This window comes from Platichthys flesus, chromosome 12 (genome assembly GCF_949316205.1).
Source record: "Platichthys flesus chromosome 12, fPlaFle2.1, whole genome shotgun sequence".
In the NCBI taxonomy this organism is placed as follows: Eukaryota; Metazoa; Chordata; class Actinopteri; order Pleuronectiformes; family Pleuronectidae; genus Platichthys; species Platichthys flesus.
In genome coordinates, this window is record NC_084956.1 from 5,250,414 (window position 1) to 5,277,532 (window position 27,119).

General features: G+C 42.2%; 1 protein-coding gene across 1 annotated transcript in view; it reads right to left on the reverse strand.

The window, feature by feature from the left end:
• Positions 1 to 27,119, reverse strand: part of camkmt (calmodulin-lysine N-methyltransferase) — a 98,854-nt gene that overhangs the window by 9,442 nt on the left and 62,293 nt on the right. Inside the window, exons 4-10 of the mRNA XM_062401566.1 lie at positions 22,758 to 22,818; positions 21,018 to 21,069; positions 18,008 to 18,071; positions 14,519 to 14,585; positions 12,953 to 13,027; positions 5,007 to 5,070; positions 2,921 to 3,052 (exon numbers count right to left, since the gene is read on the reverse strand). Coding sequence (XP_062257550.1) covers positions 2,921 to 3,052; positions 5,007 to 5,070; positions 12,953 to 13,027; positions 14,519 to 14,585; positions 18,008 to 18,071; positions 21,018 to 21,069; positions 22,758 to 22,818 — 515 coding nt within the window. The remainder of the gene's footprint in view (positions 1 to 2,920; positions 3,053 to 5,006; positions 5,071 to 12,952; positions 13,028 to 14,518; positions 14,586 to 18,007; positions 18,072 to 21,017; positions 21,070 to 22,757; positions 22,819 to 27,119) is intronic.

The window sequence follows — 27,119 nt, forward strand, 5'->3', positions numbered from 1 at the left end:
CTCTCTCCTCTAACCTTCCTTTCTTCTCTCTTTCTAAGTCATGTATTTTTTTTTTTATTGTTCTTTTTCTATACTCTACTGCTCTTCTTGTGCTGCTTCCATTGCAAGATCGAACCCGGTTTTCCAGTATTTTGTCCTTGTCCGTGTTTAGGAGGAGATTCATTCCCCTGAAATGTGTTCTCCAGTGACATGAGGAGGTCTGGGTGGACGAGTGGCCTCAGATATCAGGATCCGAGTCCTACTTCCCACGTGGTCTTTGGTTTAGGCTACTTGAAAACCTTTTTGGCTATTCAAAAAAATCCTGGTTTAATACATAATAAATACATTTAATAGAAGCTTAACAAAATATTTTTGTCTGCTAAAGCATAACCGTAACAAGACTAGGTCAAAACCTGGGCTTTGTTTGGTAGATATGTGAAATTGTGAGATAACTGAAAACTGAAATAGTCTAATTAGAGTATTCACAACGTCTTTTTGTCCTTTTCAACATTCATCCTGGTGTCAGACGATTGCTTTTTTTCTGTTTGGCTTCTCTCTTACTTTTCGTTAATGTTTTATTGTTTGGAGGAAAGTTAGAAGTGTCATTCAGACAGCGTCATTGTCCAGACTTCCACAAAGTCAGCACACAACTGGAGTTTCCTCCTGCATGTTCTCATCTACTGGAGATGTATGGTTTGGTGTATAGGACGGATTCTCAGCAGGTTGCTCTCCAGAAAATGAGCTGTCGGGGGAAACGTCCATGTAACGTCTGGCTCAACTGATTCAGTCACTTGCATTCACACACACAGCTCCTCTGGAAAATGTCTAGAACATTTCCAGTGTCACGGTGCATGACCTCTGTCTGAGTACCAGACTCCTGCTCCGCCCCTGTGCCTCTGACTGAACACAGTGGACACAGAGGGACGTGTGCTGAGGTGAGGTTTGTCCGGAAAGCAGCTTGATTTGTCGCTGTACTTTTTGAAAAAGAAATTCGCTCAAGTGGAGTGAAAATTCGGTAAATGTAGCGACAAATACTTTAAGTTGACAACGGTGCCTGAAAACACCCCCTGCTGACTGCTTCATTTCTAACGTGCAAGATGCAACACTGGTAAGACAGTGAGGTGATGGAGTTTCTCAGTTTCTAGCGTCATGACCTCAAACATGATGCACCGGAAAAAAAACCCTCTACTGGTAATGGGTAAAAAGACATTTGCCTTTTTGGGGCACGGTTATCTGCATTAAAAAAATGCTTCTACACGTTACTTTGGATGTGAAATAAATAAAAGAAGTATCAGTCAGTCCCTACTTCTACTTTTTTCACTATTTTTTAACAGAAAAGAACTTTTTGCACATTTGTGTTTATGTACAAACAGATTTTTACTTGTGCAATCCTTTCCCTCTGCAATTTACCTATAACATTTCATACAAACCACTACAGGATAAAGGTGTTATTAATGTACATACTCAGCATTTTTCTATTAAAATGCCTATTTCCTGTCATACCTGAATTTCTCCCGGTGTGTGGATCAATTACGTTTTTATCTTATTGTATCTTAATTAACAACATGTCATGAGTCAGGGTGAGAGGACAGTGTCCACCGCCGCTGCCCCTGCAGTGCGAGAGGCCGCCTGTAGTTTGAAGGGGTCACTGGTGGAACGTGTGAGTGATCGTTCATGTCAAACATAAAGAGGGATAAATATAACAGAGCGAAGTCGAGAAGCAGTGAGATTTTTTTCCTCCTGGAGGTTAAAGCAATTTAACAGGCTTTTTAATGGCCGGTCTGTCCAATTGTCCCACCAGTGTAGGTGAACATGTGTGAACCAATTGAGCCCGCTCCGTGCTGTCCTGTTCTTCTGTAGCTGTGTGTGTAATGGAGATAACAGCTGGACTCCACTTCTTTTATGACTGCCTGCTCGTGGGCTCTCTGCCGCTCTTTTTCTCTTTTTCACTCGGCTTTTTTGTCTCTCTCTCTCTCTGTCTTCCTTCTCTCTCTCTATCTCTCACATTGTGAAGTTAAGGCAGCTTGTTTTTACTCCAGCGTGTCTCACAAACTGTTTTACTTTCACACAGAGATCCTTCTGGAAAAGACAATAAAATAACAGAGCTGATTTACACTGAACCAGTGTAAATCAGTGTAAACCCCCCCCCCCCCCCCCCTCCAGTGTGATTCAAAATAGGATGACGTCACTCTGGAACCAGAGGTTTGACGAGTGACACGTTAGCATCAGTGTCCTGTGCCTCCTCTCTGTTTTACACAGGTTCTTGACTACTACTCTAACACATAGAGGCCTGACAACAAACTTTCATACAGAGCGGTGAAGCAGAGTGAAGAATCTGCATGAAAGAGGCTTTAGCATCAAACGAGAGAACAACTAACGAGTGTGTGTTACGTGACCTGGATTGTTTTTTGGTTCCTTTATTAAATAGCATTTTCTAGACTGCAACTGAATTGCAGTAACTGGCTTTTATCCGTTTTATGGCAGGTCCATTATGATAAGATGCTCACAGAATATTTGCCACTGTCAAAGTTCAACAGAGGCAAATTAATTAAATGCATTTTGTGTCTGGTTTCTTAACCTGGAGGCTGTAACCCTCGGATAAAACCGTGTCCTCCAGTCTGCGGGGGGAGAAATGATTACAGTGGCCGATCACCTCTCTCAACAAATATATGGCATGAAATTATAATATAAAGGAAGATTTACAAAAGAATACGAATCTGGGCTTTAATTTCCAAACTGGTGGCTGAAAAGTGCAGAAAGGACTTTCTTAAAACCTAAAAAACAAGCAGTTGGGGATCACGTAGTATTTTATTCTTACCTTAGTTACAAAAGCTTTACCTGTATATCAACTCTTGATGAAATGACACTGGGGATTTGGATTTAATTACACATTTCCCTGCATGGAAGTCTCTCGTACACTGCAGGTGTGTATCCTTGTTACCTTTAGGTGAACTTCCCAGACCTGAGCGTCGTACTGCTGGTGCTGCTGGACGCAGAGTCCGGCCTGTTGGGCCAACTGACAGAACAGCCTCAGGGTGTCCCCTCGCAGCGGAGCGAGGACCACCGCCGTGCCCTGGGGACCAAACCACAGGAAGCTGAGTGACTGCACCAGTGTGATGAGTGATATGGTGTCGAAAACATTTGTTGTTTAACTTTGTAAAACACAGTTTTTTTTTTACCAGGCATATATTATGTGATTAAACAAAAATAATTAAGCTCTGCTAATCCAATCAACCCTGGAATTATGACAGCAGCACACATTTAGGTGTGAATTTGTCTACTCATGAATTGACTTGTTTGGGTGTTGGTGTTTGTGTCTATGCGAGTGTGTGTGTGTGTCTGTGTGTGTGTGTGAGAGGGAGAGAGAGAGAGAGAAAGACAGTGTGTGTGCATCACAGATGTCCTGGAAACACTAAGAGGATTACCAAGAGGTTCAAAGTTTCTTTGAAATCCTTCAGCTTTCAGTTTTATTTCATGCTGATCGTGTTATTATTGTTTTAATTAAATGGAGCGGGGATGCTCACACAAACACGCACGCACACACACACACACACACATAGAAATAAATGACACAATACACGCTCAAAGAACACAAGCGCAGTGAGAACAGCAGGATCACCGGGTTTGACAGATGATTTTACATCTGTACATCCAGTACCCCCCCCCCCCCCCCCCCCTTCTAACAAAACATTGAAAAACCAAACAAACAGACCAAATTCCTCCCGGCACTAATCAGCTGATTAAGGGGGATCCAGCCCACCGGATGGACCACCTTTGTCAGAAAACAACAAATTAGTGCCATTAGATGGGAGAATTAATTGTTGCTTTGTTAATTGTTTAATCAGCTTAGCGAATTATTAAATATTTGCCGACGCTTGTTGTGGCAGCGACAGTCTGATGGCCGACACTCAAATCATATTAGCCCCCGAATTATCTCTCCGCTGGATTAAAGCGAGGGAGAGACATGAAGAGACTTAACACACAGATGTACAACAATGGCCAGATGTCATATCCGTGGTTGGACCACATCAGCTCGTTGTATTAAACTGCAACCGAGACACACGCTGTCACACTGCACGTGTCTGAGGAACCGTGTGTGTGTGTGTCAACACTGGAAACAAGTTTGATTTAATATAAATAATACAATAATTTATAGTTTTTAGTTAAGTGAGCAGGCAGTTTTTAGAGGGACTATGTTTCTGTAGGAAGTAGTTCTGGTATAAACATGGACAGTGTTTATGAAACTGGAGGTTTCTGATTAATCTTTCATAATTTTACTTGTTTCGTTTGGTTTATGCTTTGATTCATTTCTCCTCTGCCTCCTTTTTCCATCTCCATCCCACTCTCCGCTCTACCCTTCTCCCTTCCATCCATCTCTTTTCTCCTTCTTCCTCCCCTCCGCCCTCCCCTTTCTCCTTCTTCTCCCGTATCTCCTTCAGGGCCATTTTCATCTCTTTTTCATAAACAGATATTCGCTAACACCACTCTGGCCTCTGTACTCAAAATGCAACCCCCCTTCCCTGAGATGAATATAAATCTCAACCCTATCTCTTCCAGCCTTTTGCTTTCTTCCCTCCCGCTTGCTTTGGCTGTCACAGCAGGGGGTCTTATCGTGGGGCCAAAAGGGAGAAGTTGCCTCGGATTTGTGATTAAGGAAAAAGGCATGAAAGAGAGAGATGGAGATCAGAGCGATGCATTCAAGTCGCTCATAATAAGCATTAAAGAATTACATGATATTAATCCTATCAGACCATTAATGTGTATAGGGTTTGGGGCGAGGCTTAATTATGACTCAGAAGAGAGCACGGGGATAAGGAGAGATATATACAGTAGAAACAGAGAGGCAAACACACACACGCACACACACACACACACACACACACACACACACACACACACACACACACACACACACACACACACACACACACACACACACACACACACACACACACACACACACACACACACACACACACACACACACACACACACACACACACACACACACACACACACACACTTACGTTGGGCTGCAGTAATCTCCTTATAGCATCAACCAGGCTGGCTCTGTACTGGTCGAGGAACAAACTGGATGGGGAGAGGGAGAGTCAGGTTAGAATGCATTCCTACGATAGAAGCTCCAGATAAAGCAGGGGGCTATTTATTTTCTTTTGTTTACAAATAAATCCACTGACAGGAAGCAGAGAAAAACAATTTGCATGAGTAAGATGCTCCCTCGTTTTTTTGTTTACGTTCGAGTTTCCCCGTGTGCCTTGGCACCGAGAGGACTGCAGAGAATACCAGAAAAAGACACAATTGCCCACAGAACACTCACAAAACACACACACGCACACACACAAATATGCACATTATATGCAACCACACACGCACTTTTACTGAGATACTTCAAAGTGCTTCAAAGCACCTTGGATTTGTGGAATTAATACCTTGAATGTGTTACTCGCTCTGTAGTTAATATGAAGATATAAGAACAAAAAACTGCAATTTTTCTCATTGCACATTAAACATAATTGTACTGTAACTTTTATGTGAGTCTGTTGGAGACCTTGTGTCGCTTTCATCACAGGGAGTTAGACCGATTGGGCATGTGCTGTATGTTTGTGAAGCCCCACACATAATGTGATAAGCACATTTATATAATTGAGAAGCCAATTATTCTTATAATTTGCTGCAAAGGTACGATCGGGATGTTCTGTTACACTTAATATCCAAACAGGATCAACGAATCTTTTCTCCTTTATTCCAAAATGATTCAGCCTAAAGTTTTATTTTCAATCCACTTGAGACCTTAGAGAGTTTTGCAATGATGATTGAAATGATGGGTTGAATGAATACACGGGTGATAGTTCACTCTACTCATTAAATCAAGTTGTGAAAGGAACACAACTGTCAAATGAAATGTAACTTCCCATCATTCATTGCTTTACAGTTAAAACTCTCCAAAAAAGCCTTTTTGTAAATTGAATAGAAAAGACATGATGTACACTTGATAAAAGTCCATAATGCAAACACAGCATTGTTGCTTCTTTTCTTAATAAAAAAAAATATTATGACCACAGTGACATTTGGAGGAAGATTCAGTCTCTGCAGCTTCATGTCAAACGAATCACTATTTCAAAACTCTTTCAAATGAATTCATGGCAATGAAAGGATAAGATTGTTCATCAGAATAAACAGTTTACTAAAGTTATTGACATAAGTTTACTGAGCTTTTCTTCAGATCACTGAACTCATTTCATTTTCAAAAACCATTCTCCAAAGGGTCTGACTTATTATTTAGTTAAATAAACTAAAAACATTTAATTATTCTTAATTGTTAAATTTAAATTTCAAGGAAGTGCATCCTAAAATAATTCATATTCTAAAAGCTGATTTTACGTAACAGTGGGGTGGGCAATCACTCCGTTCTGGGGGGGATGGAGATTGGTTCAACACACACACACACACTAACACAAATCTGATCATCACACCTGTCATGTGTTCACAAAGACAAAAATCAATCCATTATGCACATAAGTAGTGCATTGTGTGAGTGTGTGTGTGTGTGTGTGTGCACCTATTTATCACAGATGAGAGTGGAGTAATTTGACTAAAATGCAACAATACAGAGCAGATTTGACATAATCCCAAACATCCGTCCAGTGGAGTGGCAATCTGGACGCATGTTTCCAATCAGTGCTTCTGACCTTTCCTCATTGAAAACCCTCTGATCCCAGACAGGAGGCAGCTTCTCCTCACAGCCTACACTGACATGTTTTTTCCATACGACATATAAACGTAGATCTTTAAAAAAAACGAACTACAAAGCTCTTCAGGACAATAGTGAAACCAGGATGTGTGCAGGTACGTGTTGAGTTTATTATTCTTTCTGAGGGGCAACGTTTATTTGGCTTGAAAGGTGAGAGGTTTGTGTTTGGTTTATTTTGCCACAGACACCAGTTCACAGGGGGAAAGCTAATTACAACAAGGAAGTGAGGTAGTTGGGTGTAGGCAGCAGCTGGAACACACACACAAACAAACACAGACACACACACACAGGGCAAGGGAAGGACAGTGTGTCATGCAGAGGGCAACAGCTCAAGTCTCAGGCAAGATTTTCCCTAAACATGTTACAGTCAATATACCTCAAGACCATTTAAGAAAGAAAACTGGGCGAGTGGTGAGGTCCACCTTGTACAGGTCGCTAGCATACTAAATGAAAATATATATAATCTATTATATCAAAATTTAAAAGGATATAATATATATATATATCGATATTAACACTTGTTGTGGCAGTGAGAGATAAAGGTGTAAGAGGTAAGTTTAATAAAATCATGCATTTTATGTTGATCTGATTATTGCAACCCCCAGAAAATGAGTAATTGTTTTTAGCTCTGGCTCAGATTAAAAAACATATCATGAAAGATATTTTTTTTGCTGTTATAGAAGAAAATAACTTAAATTGGTAGATAAACATGTCCTTCAGCTGTGAGTAGCATCATCATAACAATCATCTGACATCCTATGGCACACCATAAAGATCAAGAGATATAATTGTAATATAGGAAAGAAGGCAAATGAAATATATTTGTATATTGCTTTACATCATTGAAAAAACATACATTATTATAATATAATTAATGGTTCTTTATAGGGGAAAAGGTCCCCCCCCCCCCGATGTAGATAATAGACTCAGAGGAATGTTTCACCTTCTGTTAAACCGTCTGTCTGAGGTTTATTGTTTTGTCACATGAACACCGTGAGTGGTCTTCCCCTTTAAGGTCACCTCGAACGCCCTCAGACCGCCGGAGGCCTATTGTCTCACGCTGACCCCCCCCCCCCACCCAGGACAGCCCGGCGAACTCTAGTCAAAACGGCCCGGGGGTCAAAGGGCACGACATGGGCGTGAGTGAGCGTGCGAGTGAGCGCGAGCATCACTGCTATATTCGTCTCCTTAGACACATACGTGAACGTACAGGAAGTTGTCAAAGGGTGAGACCCTGGACACACATGACATCATCTACTTAGTTCTTCAAGAGGAAATTATACATTCAATTGCATCACACAGTGTATTTCAGGTTTTGTGTGGGTTATATTCTAGTATTTGAATTTATTTGTAGTATTTTCCCACTGTACTGTGCCTTAAGAGAGTATTTAAATAATATACAGCTCATTTCTGTCTGATTATTTATCTTTATCTATTCACGAAAGTCACCATAACTACTTGTGTCGTTGCCAAAACAAGACTAAGCCACTTAGAAACTGAAATAGCAACACAACCTTGCGATTGTGTAAACATATAGAAACACAGCAAAGCACGCACACAGTAAATACAGAGCGACTGGAGTGCAGTGCAGTGAGTGTGTTAACCTGGACCTCTTAAAGAGACAATTAATACGACAACTGTCACACACACTGGTTTCACTCCATCATCCTATTACAGACTATGCAAGAGAGTGTGTGGGTGTGTGTAGTTGAATGTGTCACTTTCTTTGACTGTGACTTCCACATTTCTTAGCGTTGAATGCCTCTCACACTCACCGTGGTTAAGTGGCTGAGCACCCTGTGGCTGTTTTGTTCATAATTTCTCAATCTGATCTAAAGTCAAAGAGCAGAGCGTTCAGATCCACTATCAGCTTTTTGTTGCCTAAAAATGCAGATTCACAACAACTCTGAATACTCAGCTCCGACATGAATGAGACGTGAGCAGCGGAAGTTGTGACATGTTGATCGAATATTTCTCGCTGGAACTATTAAGCTCTCGATGTTATGAAAGGCTCTGCATGTTTTTTTTTCTAATTTGGCATCTTCAATTATTTGAATCTTTATTTGAGTCCGTTTTATAGAAAGAAAAATAATTTTCTCGCTCATTAAGCTTGATGAAAATGTTCTATAGACCTGTGATGGGAATTCAGTTGGTGTTAATGTGGAGAGTTGACACCGGTTCATTAGGGAAACAAAAGGAAAACAAAGTAATGCGGTTCTTAAAGATGTGATGTGATTGAGACGGGGAAAAAACTAAAACTCACAAGATAAATTTAGACAAAGTTGAGTTATTATGAATTTAGCCTCTTAACCTTAAATAAAATTGTGAAATTCTCTTTGTTTGAAACTTGTTGAAACCCTTTTGGATAATGTCGCATAAAAGACTAGGTGGTTTTAGACCTTTTAATATAGAATAGTTATGTCTTTAAACATATTGAAAACATTGTTGTTGCTTGATTCATCCATCAGGTACATGTGTTTATTGTTTCGACAGATTTCTGACCTTCTGTCTAGGATGGTTTAATTGTGACAAATTATACATTAAGTGTTTTAAATGTTTTTGTGTATTTCTTTTTGTGTGTTTGTAACAGTTATTTGTCCAAAGATTCTGATATGAACAGATCTGCAGTCAAGTCTTAGGTGCAAATGGCAAAGATATAGAACAAAAACAATGTACACAAACACGTGTACACACAAACACGTGTACACACACACACACACACACACACACACACACACACACACACACACACACACACACACACACACACACACACACACACACACACACACACACACACACACACACACACACACACACACACACACACACACACACACACACACACACACACACACGGACACAAACCAGGTTTTATCTCAGTACCCACATGGACAGCTTTTTGGAAAATGTAGAGATGCCAACATCCCAGCCAAGGATTCTCTGCCATCCACATGCCCACTGCAGGAATCCCTCTCTCTCTCCTGCTCTCTCTCCCGCTCTCTCTCTGCTCTCTCTCATAGACACACAGAGACACACACAGACACACACGGCACACAGCCCCCCACTAAGCCTGTGCTCCTGCAGTTTGTCTTTCTCTCTCAGATATGGACTGATTATACTTTTGGGAAACTTGATGAGACTTGAAGATTTCCCGAACTAATTAGTTAAACATTATTTCAAAGCTCGACACAGGACGAGAACAATATCATTTCATTGTCAAAGTGCTTTCCAAAGGACAAAGCCATAAAAAAAATATAAAATGGAATAAATGCATATGCATATGAATATGCATTAAATATATACAATTTCCATTATGATCGTGTGTGAACTGGAGGTTTCGCGGTTCTACGCCCCGCTTAAGTGTTTGATTCATAATGAACCACAACACACTCCAAACTAATTGTGTCACATGTTTCTTGCATCACATTGCCCAGCTGTGACATCACACAAAAGACGCACAATCTGATGTCTTTTTTGAGTGCTGCAATTTCATCAAATTAAGTTGGCCAAGCATTCAGCAGAGGCAGATAACTACTACAACTACATCTCTTACAGCAACATCCACTCAGATACTCGACAATTCTTCTTCTTCTTTTTCTTCTTCTTCTTCTTCTTCTTCTTCTCCACACACAATGTTTCGACAAACCTCTCTGCAGTGGTTCCACCGCTCCCGGTAGGAGCTATAATTAAATCGGAGTGGAAGCTGCGTTGTTGACCTTTTCGCAGGTGATCATCACAATGACGCATGCTTTAATCGGTTAGCCATCACTCTTCAACCAAGACCACTGCAATTATCACACAATCACTCACACACACACAGACACACACAGACAAGAAAAGATGGCAGAGAAACGTCTTGCAGCACACACACACACACACACACACACACACACATGCACACGGACCTGTGGCTAAAGAGAGAACCTCTGCTGAGAGATATGGGAAATCTGGAGAACCCATGATATCAAAAATTCACACACAATTTACTCTGCTCTCATTCTATCTGCCTCCATCTCTCATACACACGTGCATATACACTAGTCCTCTGTAAAACATCCTCTATTAGCTGCCTGCTCTCTTTCTCTCTCTGGGTGCTGTACCTGACTATTACCTGTAATGACCGTGACATTACAATAATGATAACGGCATTTGCTAATGCTGCACTTAGCACACGCACACTCGCTCGCGGCAGATCGAGACACACACGGGTTGTACACAAGCTTGTTTTGTTCGGTGTTTGTGTAGCCGGGAAGTAGTCGAGTGCTTTTTTCTGCTTGAACCAACAGCGCGTCCATCTCCTCCACGTTGTGTGAGCCGTGCGTGTGCGAATGTGAGCGTGTGCGGGTGTGATGGAGGGTAAGTGGACATAAAGGCCGTTTTCTCACAGCAAAGAATTTGAAATTGTCTGAAAAGAAGGTGCTGGTCCACAGTTGCGTGACAAGAAACAACCCAATGCAGTTTTCCTGTCCTTAGGCCAGAGTCCTGCAAACCTTCACCCGCAAAACTCCACCTACCTAACTGCAATTATCAAATCTGGACCCGTTTACATATGTGCTACAGACACAGGTACCCACGTGTGTTGGGTGGTGTCCCTCTCGACCTTGTGTTCAGGTGGCTGAGTTGTGTTCTTGGGAAAGTGTCAGTGAATCGCAGACCTATGGCTATTAGCAGCAAATACTTGTTGGCATATTTTACCAGCAGCAAAGCCACTAAGAATGAATTCACTATTGATGTGATCACGTTGGTAGCGACAGTTATCCGAGTGTCAAAGTTGATGTTATAGACTTTCACAATAAAACAAACCCATGAGGCTGATTAAGCTCATTCAGATCTTTTCATTTCTGGTTTCTCAACATCCTTCAGTTCTCACCTGCCGCCCACCCGCACACGTTTAGTTAATCTGTACCCGTACCTATACATTTTAATATAAAATATTTTTTACCAGTAAACTGCCCTCAACCTCCATCAATAAAAGAGACATGAACAAAGACAGAGCAGCACTTCAGCATCTCAGGGTGAACCTCACACAGTTCTGCTACTTCACTGCTGAGTTATTTTGAGAGCCTCGGTGAGAAGGCTGAGCTCTGACCCAGCCACAGAGGGTGAGATGTTTAAGTTACTCAAAGAGATTATTTCATTATTCAACTAAAATTACCAGCCGAGGTCATGTAGGTTTGTCTGCGCTTCTGTATAATGCGTGAACTGAAAGGACCCCCACCCACACACTATAACACAATCAGAGTCCCTATTCAATGACAAGTTGTCACTTTCTCAATAAACAGATTGTGGATGTGGAGGTGAGGGACAACATTCAATCACGACTGAGCAGGCTTTGTTCACCTACAGGTAAATGTATGTTTGTCTTTTGTGTTGAGAAATGTTTGATTTGTGCGGACAAACCTGTTTTTCACCTTTACAAATATGATAAATAGGATATAAAAGTATTGTGTCTATTCTCTCTTTCTTTCTCTCTGTAGCAGGTTCACCTACACTTTTACTTTACCGCTGCAGCCTTGTGTGTGTGTGTCTGTCTTTGTGCATGTGTGAGTATGCGTATAAACAAGTCAAGGCTGCACAATTCATCTCTTTCGACAGCACATGTAACTTGAATCACATTTCAGAGGAGTGATTTCCTTCACAGATCGGTCTCACCTTCTCCTTTATATATTTTTCCTACAGAAGTCACGATGCAGCGCACACTAAAGAAATCCTGATGAATCTTGTTTCACGCTCTTCAGCCGAGGACAGAGAACAGATGCAATTCTTCATTAACTACAAGATCTACATTTCAATGACCAATGGGCTAATTGTTATATTTATGTTGCTCTATCTCTCCATTTCCATCTCCATTTCTACCCCTCCCTCCATCCGCCCCTCAACTCTTTCTCTTTCTTCATACTGTGTCTCCTTCCTTGTCAAGGCGCAATTATTTGCAATTTGCCTAAGTCATCCATTTGCTGGGACACCAAGCATGAAAACGAGGCAATTTGGTGTAAAATGGAGGCAGGCGGGCATCACAGCATATGTATGTGTGTGTCTGTGTGTGTGTGTGCGTGTGTGCGTGCGTGGAAAAGGCATGGAAGGTCCAGGTGCTGGTGGGGGGTCCCGCAAAAGTGAAAATTAATGCCATGAACGCACAGACGGAGGTGAATCAGTGTGTGTTTGTGTGTGTGTGTGTTTGTGGGTGTGTGTGCCTACCAGTCTGCACACATGATGATGTCAAAGTGACCCTCTAGTGCTGAAATGTCCGACTCACAGTCCCACCTCACGACCCTGTAACACAAACACACAACAGACAAACAGAGACCAAGGTTTAGTCTTTGTAGAGCGAGTGGAAGATGACATGCAGAGTTGGGGAAACTGCACAGAGATCAGCCTTCACCACTTCTCTTTGGGCTTCTTCCTCTCTCTCTCTCTCTCTCTGTCTCTCTCTCACTCTCTCTCTCTCTCTGACCCCCACTGTTTTTATGCTTGAGTGGAGAATGTGTCTGCAATGGACGACATGTCGTTTGTGAGGTAAAGAGAGGGAGACTCTGACATGACACTTGACATTTATACCACACACACACACGCACGCACGCACGCACGCACGCACACACACACACACACACACACACATATGCACACATATCACTCATACTGGTCTCTGCCACTTATTATTGTCTGGTTGATGCTAAATGTCAATGAAGTTTAGATTTCCTGGTAACTTAGAAGCCGTTGATTTCTTTGGCTGAAATTAGCTGGATCCTGTTTGTGCTGATGCACTGCTCCTCCTTCTCTTTGTCAATGCCATTTCCCTCGGGTTTCTTTTTTTCTGTTTCTCGGAGTGTCAGGCAGATTCGGGGGGGGGGGGGGATTATTAATTAGGCATTATTAACACTCAGTAAACAAAACATTAGGCCTCGCTAGAAACACAATCTTGATTCGCGGCAGGAGGTCCCTTACACATACACATGCACATTCAACCACACCATCATGCCCCCCCCCCCCCTTTCTCCACCCCCTGTCCAATCGCATCGTGCCCTTCGCCCTCTTGTGCATTGCGGCTATGACAGCAGCCATAATCTGAAAAGAAAACAATCAAAGTAATGTAGCCTAATTATACGTTTACTTTTTCACTTGGTCTTCCATTCGTTTTAATATGTGCAGGAGGGAGAAATAAAGCGAGAGAGATACAGAAGAGGTAGGGGAGCGAAACAATCAGTCAATGGAAAATACCTTTTCTGAGACAAGGACGACAATTAACTGTGCTTTAGCCCGTGTGTGAGTGTGTGTGTGTGTGTGTGTGTGTGTGTGTGTGTGTGTGTGTGTTGTGCAGAGTTCTCTTGATGATTTCTGGATGAGAACTCCCTATCAAAGACAATCATTTTGCTTGAATGACTGTGCACATAGACACACATGCAACACACACACATTCTACTTTGCAGTACAAAGTTAATAGGGTTTGATCTTTTAACATTCATTTTTCATACTTAAAGACATAATGATGCAAACATGTACAAAAATGAATATATTATTTTTTTTCTAATATCAATCCAACCACTTATATCTAACAAAAGAACAATTTGAGCTAAACAGTTTCCCAACATCCTGTGAAAATGTTTGACAATAGCACTGGAAAAACAGCCACTGTTTGTGTGTTTACTTGTTTGTTTGCAGTATTGTATAGTACAACCAGCACTGTAAAGTTTATTCTTCTATCAGTACAGAGTGATAATGATAATGAGCCAAGAGCAGAAGTTGTTACAGTGAAAATATTCTCACCTGGCAGATACACGAGTCGACCCAAACTTTCCAGCTTTTCGGTTGTTCTCCACCAACTGTCGCACATCTGTTGTAGCACGGTCAAGGATTCAATGTAGACACACAAACATGGCTCCCAAAAGTCATTCTCACAGAGAACGGTGTTTCTAGAAATAGTTTTTTTTTTTTAAAGAGATTGAAAGATGTTCAGATTACATTCTATTCGAAGCATATTCAATATTTATTTACAAATTCAATTGATTTTTTTTCATTGTGTGAACTATGTTTTAAACATGAACTATGGTTCTTGGGACGTAAGAAGGAACATTGATCATCTACTGATTCCAGACTGTTGCTCCAGAGCCACATGAAGAGACGTCAAACTCAAAGTAAGTAAAAACATAAATGTGGTTGACATCCTCACAGAGAGAAGCCTGACTGACCGGGGATGATCTCCAGGGATCGGGAGCCTGGCTGCAGAGGCGGATCAATGAGGAGGCTTTTAACCACAGATAAACACACTCACACCTCACGTTCTCACACATGCAGATGAACTCACACAAAGGCCGGCCCGATTGATGTCAAGTTGTCTATTAGGACCCTGGCTTGAGGAGTTACAAAGCAATGCAATTAGGATTTTCTTGTCATTAAAGCCCGCCAAGAGCTGAGACAAATCCAATCGACGAGGACGGAGAGCGATAGAGCGAGCGAGCCGGAGACTTAGAGAGAGAGAGAGAGAGAGAGAGAGAGAGAGAGAGAGAGAGAGAGAGAGAGAGAGAGAGAGCAGGAAGGGGTGATCGAGACATTGATAGCTGGAGAGCCGATCCAAAATCAAAGAGGGCTCCCAGACCCAGATACACCGTAATTAATATACACAAACCTAAACAAACACACCCACACACTGGACACCTGTGCGTCAGTGTATTATGCATGGGGATGACAGGGCGAAGAGCAGAGCAGCTTATACTGTAATCTCATCACTAGCACCCCCCCGGTGGAAAGGTCAGCGCACGCACAAACACAGAGGCCAGTAGAAAACACACAACAAAGACATCAGGAGCAGAAAGTGAGAGCGGGCAGAGATTTAGGTTTTATTGACCATTAAAGTGGAGGAATATTTGCTCCCATCACTTGAAGTAGCAGCCAATGACATGCATCAATCATTCTTAATGGAACGTCTCGAATTGATTTTCAAAAAACGGGTATTCAAGGTCACAGCAGCCGAGTGGCTTCCTGTCTCCGGTGTGTGTGTGTGTGTGTGTTTGTGTGTGTTTGTGCTCAACGACATCAACAACATCAGAGGGAACGGGGGGGGGGGGGAATCTCTAGATTTGAATTATCTAACTTCTAAATATCGACTGTTGCAAACTTATTTTGCTCTGAAATATCTTCTCAGCTATTTCACTGAATGAAAACTGAGCGCTATCGCAACTCTCCATCTCTCTCCATTGTAGCATGAGCAGTGTGATACAAACAATGTCCATTAGCAGGAGGCTGAGTCAGTGACAGGAAACTCTCCATTGAGCCTGTGAGTGTGTGAACGGACCAACATGGAGTCCAGAGCGAAATCTCGGCCTTTCTCTGTGTTCCTTCCATTTCTCGCTATGATTTCACTTTACAATTCTCCCTACGTGTTTGTTCTGAGTAACAAAAGCAGCCGGTCAATGGCGTATTGTTTGTGTAGCCCCCCCTACTTGTGCGAGTGTGTGTGTGCTCAGGCTCCATAATGTTATTGTTTGGTCTCATTGTGATCAGTAAAGGAGAATTGTTGCTGCCCGAGACAGATATATTGTAAGCTGGGCCAAATATGGAAGTGCAATGTTGGTCAGTGGGGGAAGAAATGTGTATCTATATTTCCGGCTTTTGTTAAACAACTGTAACGGGTCACAGCGTCCCTTTTTTTTTCTTGTCTGTAAAGTTCTTTAGAGAATGGAGCATGATGTGGAAGAATGGGGGGGGGAGGGAAGACGAGAGTTCGTAAAGGGGAACAGACGGGGACAAGTGTCAAATCAAAAAGTGGAGCACGGCGGGTTCGTAAACTGACAGGAGCTGATCGATAACACACTCAAATAACAAATACTGGCCTAAAGATTTGTCCCCAAATACTTAATTATAGGTCTTAAACCTTAACCACACACAAAAACGTTTTAAACAAACCTTGATTGTTCCTGCTTGAAAAACACTCATCAAGCCCGAACCGTAGCCTCTAGCATTAGATGAAGTCTCACACTAAATCTGACAGGATGGCAATTACCGTGCTCTTAACTTGGCACTGCGGGCAGCCGGGATTGGTAGATGCCACGTTGAGCACTGGTGCTGGATGTTTGTCACTGTGGGCGTCCTGTCTCAAGATAAAAGAGGTGGATGATGACTATTCCCCCCCCCTGCTCCTGCACCAGCTCTGGTTTTCGGGCTGAGACACAGAGGTTATAGCGACTGTACATTTTTCCTTTACAACCTCAGAGACAAGTGTTTAATATTAAGAGCAGGTTCACTGCAAATAGATTTTGATCACGCAGCATAGAAGACATTAAAACAATTTACTGGCGGTGATAATAGTTTCCTCCGCCATCGAGGTTATGTTCTCACCCCGGTTTGTTTGTTTGTTGGTTTGTTTGTTGGTTTGTGTCAGAGCAAGATTACACAAAAACAAGTGGACGGATTTCCACTTATTCTTTTCACTTTCTTCAACGTATCGGGAAAGGGCCTTTTTAAATGTCTTCACCGTTTTCCCTCAGGCATCTTAAGCATCTGCAGCTTAATTGAATTAAAAAGGATTTTCTGCAAGACTTCAGTTAACAGGAACCCTGTTTCGTGTTGGTCTTGTCGTGTCATGTGTGTGTCTTTGTGTGTGTTTGTGGGGGGGAGGGGGGGATCGATGACTCTATAGTATTTGTAGAGGAGCGACCCAGACAGAGCTTCATGAAATTGGATTTTCCAAAGAAATGATGATAATGTAACAGGTTTGAATATTAAATGTACATTATTTAGAGCCTTAAACACTCAATAAATGATGATAAAAGAAAATGATTTATGACTCAAGGGAAAACGTAAGTGAGCATGTGTGTGTGTGTGCGTGTGTGTGAATGTGTACTCACATGGAAAGTCCATTATCTGAGTTCTGAAGTTGTTGTTCTGACTTTGGCACATAAATTATTTAAAACATATGCAGGCTAATCACAATTGTTTATTTGTACTATTTCAACCCCAGATATATCCAATTTTATTTCATATATGTAATGAAGAAAATAAGAATTAATGTTGACTCATAAAATGCTGCTGCACATGTGACATTAGATCAGATATTTCCTTCACCTTACAAATAATGTTGTGAGGTTTTTAAACATGCTAAATAAACATACCTACTATTTAAAACCCCCGAAGAAAAGACACAAGTGCTCACAGAAGCCATTTCATTTGAATGCATATAAATAAGCGTGAGGTGGAGGAATGAGGCCGAGATGGGAGCGATAGACGGGAGGAGAAGGAGAGAGGACGATGAAAGGATACTCTGAATGGACTTCTCATTCCCATCTGATAGCAGAACTTCCTCCGCGTCAGCACAAATGGCAACCTGAGAGACAGAGAGACAGAGGAATGAAACAACACGGAACAAAAGAACAAAAACCAAAGGCCCGTTAGATGAAGCAAACATCTGAACACACACACACACCCACGCACACAGACACACACTAACACACACACACAATAATGACATAACCATATCTACAAAGCCTCACTCTTGGCAGCCCGGCCCGCCCCACCCTCTCTCTCCACTGCTCCCTCTCCTCTCTGCCATTTCCCTCTCTATCTTCACCCCATTTTTATGTCTGCATTATTTTAATCATTCAATCAAATCAGTCAATACTTTTATCATTGTGGCTAGCGGTGGGGGCTGCTATCTTGCTATCACTCTGTTCAGTAATTGCATTGTGACAGGGGATGATGGCAAGCGCCGAGCCTTTTCATTTGACGCTGGGTGTTTATCGGGCCGAGCCATCACTCCGTTCGCCGCTGTCACTCTGCACTCGGCTCGCCGGGCCTGCCTGATGCCCTTCATATAACTTTGCGGCGCAGACTATACGGGAGACGGAGAGAAAAGCGAAAGAGAGAGGGAGGGAGACAGGAGGATGGATAGAAAGCTTTGTGCCGCGCCGCGTGTGAGGCAGATGTAGATAGAGAGGTATGTGCTTTAGTATAACCTCATCTTTTCACATTTTCTTTTCTTTGCAGATGCTTTTTTTTTATATCAGCAAGTGTGTGTCAGGCTGTCAATTTCTGTGAAGGAGGGTGTGTGCATATACACACGGGCGAGGGCAAGAGCAAGTAGCTATTGTGTTGGCGTGTGCGCGAATCCTATACGGCCGATTCAATGTAATCGTCACTTGTAGAAAAGATATGATGCATTACACATCCAGTACATGAACATTTCTGAAACAATCGCACAAACATGCACGCTTTCACCTGCCCACACACACACACACACACACATGTTCAGGCGCTGCAGGGTGTGTGAGGGGGTCACTGAGCACTGCGAGTTCCACCATCTGCTCGAATGGAGGAAGGAACCTCCGGGCTGAACCAGAGCATCCAGCTGAAAGATCAAGAGCCCAACCTGGCAACCCATTAGCTACACCCCGCCACCCTCCACCTACACTGCAGTCACACACAGAGTCGGGCCATTTCAAATGCTCACAGACATTCTAATCCAAACAAATATTAACATGTCACACAGTCGACTGCTGTGAATCGGATATCAAACCAAACGTCATGCATTAGATGTGTTTTCGTAAGACTTGTTCTCTTCTCTGGTTTCGTACAGAAGACAATCAATCATAATCAAAGTTAATTAAGAAAGATGATTAATAAGTAATATTTGTTAAGATAAGAGGTGGTTTGAAACAAGAGGTGGATCATCAGCTTTAACGGTGGGAAAACTTTTGAAGCAGATTTACAATACCAGACAGAAAGAGACTGTTTTAGACTCAGGATGATTAAAACAGAGAAATATAAGCATTTCCCATTGTGGAGTATAAACGAAATAAGTACGTTTTTGCTTTCAGAGAGAAAAAACATGATTTAATTTAGGATGGAGACACAGAAAATGAAATGGGTATTAAACTTGACAAGTTACAAAGAGAGAAAATAAGTGGTTCATTAAAGTCATTGCTATTTTCTCAGCTTCAGTTATTACAGTGCTATGAACCTTGACTTGATCTCTGTTATTCCTTAGTCTCATATTTAAACATTTTAGTTAAAGGTTTTTGATATGATGCTGTACATTTGTATATCTGATCTTGATCTATTCTTCATTTATCAACAGCATCATGAACTATATATAAATATATAAATATAAAAACTACAGGAAAATTTAAGCGATCTCCACGGTAAAGTTAAAGCAGTATGTGTATGTGTCTACGTCAACTTTCATGAGCATATTTTAAATACTTGGACATAAATGATGAACTGTTAATAATGCACAGCTCATGAGGACAACAGAGGAGAAAGAAACCCAGGATGTGGTGTCAGTGACGGATGAAGGAGGCAGGAGGAGAAGGAGAGGTGTGAAGGAAGGATTCCATCTCAAGTCACCAATGTCAAAACATGGTGTATTGACTGCCAGGAGATAAAACCAGGCTCACACACTCACACTCACACACACACACACACATACACACACACATCTAGCAGATCGATGGGACACTGACGCCTGCTATGTGGAGGGTCCCTTAGGTCTCCGGCTAATAAACCCTATGGCTAACAGCCTGTGGTATATCTGAGAGTGTCAGCATGAGCGTGTGTGGTGAGAGCGTGAGTTTGCTGGTAAACAAAATAAAAGCACACAATAATTAAATCTCCGGCATCTTCAGTAATTCATACTTGATAATTAAAAGCTGATAATGAAGGAGCTTGGTTGACTCTGTTTTGCTTAATTTAAAAAATAATAATACATCAACAAGGCAACAAGTGCAAATACTCCCGCCATGTTAACAATAAAGACATTTGTGTCACCAAACAGCGACTTTTTTGATCTTGTGGCTGATGTGGTGTATTTATATATGAATATATTTGAGTGCATATACAGTACATATATATAACTATAAAGAACATAACTGTCTGGCGCCATTGCTCTCCATTGAGGACATGCACCTGCCAAGGATCGTGGAGTCATGTGTTCAGTCTGCAAACTGATATGAATATCAGGTAATAACACACAACTTCAGCTACACAACAAATACTAGGTAATTTAGTCGCATCTGTCATCCTCACATGTGACACAACATGCTTTTCCCTTGTAGTTTTACACGTGTTCTGTGAATATGACGGCTGTTGATTGCCCACATGTACACTTCTGCACAGAACAGATATTGCACATGAACAGGTAAGCATACTGTGTGCCCAAGCTGTTTGTGTATTGATCAGTGAGGTTCAGTTTCACTAGGGAACCCAGGCCTCTGTGTGTGTGTGTGTGTGTGTGTGTGTGTGAGTGTGTGTGTGTGTGTGTCTGTGTGTGACTTACCATTAGCCCTGCAAGACAAGTCATACCTCCTCCTAACTCACACACTGCGCCCCTGAGAGAAACAGAAGAGAGAGATGAGTGACAGTGAGATTTACCTTGCTGAGACCCACCTGCCAGTTTAGCACTGACACACACACACACACACACACCGTGTACACACGCTGTACAGTACAAGTCCACAGACACACACAGTAAACACAGCAGGGTTAAAAATATCAATTCAACCATCAACCTGGAAGCTGAATACGGAACATTGAGAAGCACAAGCTCAATCAGCAGGAATTCTGACACACACACACACACACACACACACACACACACACACACACACACACACACACACACACACACACACACACACACACACACACACACACACACACACACACACACACACACACACACACACACACACACGCACACACACACACAGAATCCTGTTGCTTGCATGCTCATTCAACCCCTCTCTCTCCAGCCTCATCCTCCTTTCATCTCCCCTTCCCCTCCATCTCTCGCCCTGTCCTCTTTCATCCCTCCCTGCCTCCCTCCCTCTCTTTCTGACCTTCACTACGCTGCTCTGATCAATACCCCTCTCCTCCTCGCCTCCCGCCTCTTGAATGTTAAAACAGGAAATCAAAGGGTGATGTTCCACCTTGAGAGGAAATCAAAGGTGCCTGGGTGCTTTTCAGCCGTGTGCCGCGGGGCAGGCCAGCGCTCGGCAGACGGCAGCAGGGGAAAGAGCAGCTCAGAACAAGGCAGCGTGGCGCGGGGGGGGTGCAGAGCCACACGAGGAGCATTTATGACAGTCAAATTTAATAGTGCAGCTCCAGCTCTAAATACACCTGTTAGGGGTGGGCTGTTTGTTCGGTTTGTGATGATGCTGGTTGCAGCTTTTCTTTCTGAAACTGTAACAGTGACCAGCAGTTATTGAGCCGCAGTAAGTGAGGAGTCACCACTAATCCCTGAAGCCACTGCTGCTGCACAAAGAGCCGCTCACCCGTTTACCCAAAGCTCAGAGGAGCTCGACTAAGGATGCAGAACCTGACCTGGAGAATCAGTTGTTGTTTTCTTGATGGAAAGACTTCAGCTATATTGATGAGTCTCAGTCAGCTGAGCTGCTGCAGAGCGCTGGTCGCCTGTTTATTGTTGAACGTAACACTGCGCTTCCTCGGCCCCTGAGCAACACACTTCAAGTGGTTCTGGATATGTGAACAACAGACAGATGGAGATTTCTGGAACTGGTAGATTAGATTATGAAATACAGGCCTTTTCCATATGAATATGTTTTTAAAGCAGTGTTTTAAAACTCAAAATATCAGTCTAACCATCCCCTTCCATACTAACACACCTTAGGAAGTACACACCACATGACCACGTAGTGACTCATTTTTGTGGAATTGCATTTGGTGAAAAATATCTCTGTCTCACAACAGCTGTTTGAGAATTTTCACGGTTGTTTAACCTTCCTCCATTTCACTGATAATAGTAAATAAGTACCATTTTACTTAAGAGGAAAAACTTTTGTAATTTCACAATGTGTCATTGCAACAAGCTTAATGATTCAGTTAAGTTTGCAGTGGAAGCAGGACGGTCCCCTTTCCTGTCTTGTAACAATAAAACATCCAAATACATCATTAAAAACAAGATCTACCTCCATGTAATTAATCCCAACTGTGTATTTGTGTTTTCCTTGGTGACAGAATCAAGTCTTTTAACAGTGGCATGGTCGAGTTCACTCACCTGAAGGTGTGACGATTCTGCAGACAGTAGTGAGCCATCACCTCCTCAGAAGGCCACACACCTGAACCACAAAAACACAGACAGAGGGGATCGTTCACTCGCACACGTCAGGACTGATTCGCCAGCATTTATCTGGCATCTGTGGTGTGACACGGCGCTTTGATTTGAGTGTCTCAACATCAGAACACATTGATATTGATATAAAACTGAAATAAAAACCATAATTGGCTGTATTGTGTTTTCTGGTCTGTGTTCATTTGCTTCTCTTGTGGCTTCCACCTTGCCTGTGATCCAAGGCTCCTACGTCTCTGTTTGTCTGTCTGCCTGTCGGTCTGTCTATCCTAAATCCTTGCAACACACTCCTCATTGTGTGTGTGTGTGTGTGAGTGTGAGTGTGAGTGTGTGACAGGGGGTCCGGTGGGTGATAATCACAGCGTGCAGGCCTGTCTGGCTTATCACCTACTGTCAGCCCTTCTCCTTCTGCTGTGCATGTAACACACACTAACGCACACACACTTGCATGCTTGCTGCTATTTTCCCTTTCTCTCGACACACACACACACACACACACACAAATACACATATCTTGGCAGTAGAAGAAGTAAACATTCATTTGAATAAAACTTCAGCTTTTTGCTTCTGGCTTTGAACAAGAAGGTTCAGCTTGGCGTTGTCTGTGTGTGTGTATGTGTGTGTGTGTGTATGTGTGTGTGTTTGTCTGTTTGTGTGTGTGTGTGTGTTTATGTGAAGGAGTTGTTGAGAGAAAAGAATGAGGGGATATGCGTAGAATGAGTTGGAGTAAGCAGGCGAGGGAGGCAGAGATAGAAAATGAGCGAGGTAACGAGAGAGGAGTGGGGCGGCAGGGAGGGGGGGCGGGAGGAGGATAGAGAAAAGGTGGTAGTCGATATAATAAGCGGCTTACAGGCGGTCTCTCTTCACCTCATGGGGCAGACATCACTGCTCCCTCACTTCGCCCTCTCTGTATCTATCTCTCTCACTCGCTCCCGCTCTCTCTCTTGCCTCTCGCTCCGGTCCGCCAAGATTAGCTCAAGCAAGCAGGATTTAATAATGCCTATTGATAAAATGTCCAAATATTCCTTTTCCCCATTAGAAAAAAACACGCTTTCTACATCTTGGCCTGACAGCACACACACACACACCCACACACACACACTCACTCACAAACATGCACATACAAATACACACAGATACATTGACAGCCACAGCACTTATACTATGTGTCTAAAGAATGTCAAGAAGCGTGAGGCTTAAATAATGGGACTTTTTAAATTTCATCTCTTCGTCTCCTTCAGCCGGGCACTCGTCACACACACCAGGAAACTTTATTCTGTCAACTGGCATATCAGCAGCACCAACGCTGTTCTGTGTGTAGAGCAACCTTCTGAACTTCTATTGTTGTGTTCATTTAAATGTTTTATTTTACTTTATGTTTTCTTGGTTGTACTTAATTTCACATATTTCATTTTCAATTAGTTTGTTATTTTACCAATAAAGCCGATTAAATGTCTGAAAACAATAATACATTAGACCCTCCATCACTGATTATACCTTGTATTTGACTCGAACCTTGAGGTTATTCATTACTACTACAGGCATGTTAAACACAATACTATTTCTTCATTATATGACATAGTAAGTACTAGTGAGTATTTATGACAGCATAGCAGTGTATGGGAAATCAACAGTGCAATGGTTTTGGAACTTTGCAAAGGATGTAGTGACAAAAAGAATTATGAAGGATTTAGTGATGAACCATTTTCAATAAATTAGCATCATTGAAAATCTTTAAAATATTTACTGTCATCAAAAGTAAATAGTCTGTATCTCCATATGATTAAGGTTAAAAAAGCTTTAACATCCAATGTCATTGAGCTAAACGCCTAGAATGGCAATCAGTAGAGTGCAAACCTCCATCAAGGCCCAATCAACCACTTCATTTCAATCAAGCTGCACCAGATACACACACACACACACACACACACACACACACACACACACACACACACACACACACACACACACACACACACACACACACACACACACACACACACACACACACACACTCTATAGATCTGTGAGTTATTCCCTCAGAAATCAGCGAAAACACAATGTTAACAGTGTGAATCACATTATTAAGTAAGGCACCATCAAACAGATGTCATGCACCCATTAATTAAAACAAAAGCTCATAATTAAAATCATCACTTTTATCAAATTAGAGGTTAGAGACATTCTTCTCAAATCCTAAGTCAAATTTGGATCCTCTAAAATAGATTTATGAGAAGTGAGGGTTAATGTGTCGTCACCTTTGACCCCTCCTCTTCTGATTGAGCGCTCACATGAAACATAATGGCCCCCCCGACACCAACCTCTGCCCAGCGACATGACACTGCAGCCCCTCCCCTCTGTGTCCACGGACGTGTGTCCCTGTGACACTTGACACCGAGGGGCCACCCAAAGCATCTTGGGTAGATGAACAGCAGAGGGTGGTAATGCAACAGTAAACTGGGTGGGAGCCAGCATCGAACCACAACACAAGCAGAAGAAGAAAATGTGAAGATCCACAGATGCTTTCATTTACAAATTTGATTTTAATGTGCTGTTGATTTCTGATGATGAAGTGATGGACGACATCTAATGAAGTGATGCATGAGAAGGTTTCTGGAGGATTATTTGGGGAAAAAATTTCACACATCTGAGTGTGTTAAACCAATATTCCTCAAGGACATTCATGTTTATATGATAAAAAAAAAAATGAAACCACATTACACTGAGCCCCAGTGTTAACAATGTGAGGTAATTCAACTTGTTTGGCTTTCCTTGACTTCATGCCTTCTACCGAGGGCCTGATTGTAACTGCTGTCCAAACTCCAGATTAACTTTCCCTCTCAGGAAGTTATGTGCCTCTGTGTGTGTGTGTGTGTGTGTGTGTGTGTGTGTGTGTGTTTCTGTGTGTATGAACACATTTATGTGTGCGGAAGAGAGCAAGACAGACAGCACTAACTAATAAAGCTTTGTAAAGCATATGTGAATCTGGTGTTTAATCCCCAACTCCAATAACATTAATAGCCCAGGGTGACAGGAGCTATGTGTGTGTGTGTGTGTTTGTGTATGTGCGTGCATGCATGTGTGATAAGTATGTAGTGCCTGTCGGTGTGTGTTTGCCTCCCAGGTCGAGGTGCACTGTAGGAAATGAGGGGATCAGGAGTGGAGAGCAGATTACTCTTCCTGAGGATAATGAAATTATTTCTCACCTTCAATTACTAGATGAGAGAGGAAGCAGTGTGTGTGTGTGTGTGTCTCTGTGTGTGTGTTTGCACCAGCTTAATATAGTTATCAGTCCCAAGCTTAAAACCTTGTCATTGGGGTTACCCTGAAAACAATATGTGTGAGTTGCATGCTAAAAACATTAACTCCCCAGGTTAGTGAAACAGCTCAAACCTGTGATAACAATCAAAGTTAGTTAAATTCTGTGATGAAGACAATGTGATGTGGATGACTTCTTCTTTTTATGACTGAGATTTGAAAGTGATAAAGCAAACACAGAAAATGGATCAGTGGTATTGAACTTGGGATCCTTGGTATAAATAATTATGATTATCATTTGATTTGCAGGACCTTGTTTTTGACAGTTTCAGCTTCAGTGATATTGATTTGTGTGTCTGCCCAACTTGACAAGGCCAATTTGATTGCTACTGTTTTGTTTCACAGATGCATCTTGGTATGATTCCTGCAGCAGAGTGAAAAGCAGTTAAACTCATGAGAACTGCAACCAGTTGCTCAGTCCTGATGTGGTTCATGAATTCAGACACACACAATGTTAACAGCACTGGAGCTGGAGGTCCCATAGAGCCCTTGGTTGCAGCTTCCCACTGCCTCTACAGTATAATGCCATGTCCTGAACCCTCATTCCTCCACATCCCAGTGACCTGCGGCTAACCCCGTGAACTTTAGGACTTAAAGGGGCAAGACGGTGTTAATCTGGACTCGCTTCTTTTCAGTAATCACATGCACAGGGATGGAATTAACCATCCTTTCCGCCGTCTTCTACTGCTTATCCAGAGGGGGACGCTTCTCAGATTTCCAACGAGTCAGTAATTATAAAAAAAAATTGAGTAATTCGAGCAAAAGAAAAATATTCCCCCCCCCTTGTTTCTCCAGCACCTGCAAGTAAACAAGTTACTTTCTCTAGAAGGTGGTGATAATGCACTTCAAAGCTGTTTGCCAAACACTATAAAAACTTAGTACTTCCAAGAATAGGTAAAACACTGAACCCCCCCCCCCCCCCCCCTTACTCAGAATTAAGCCGCATTAGCATCAGGATAAGAAAAGTAACCA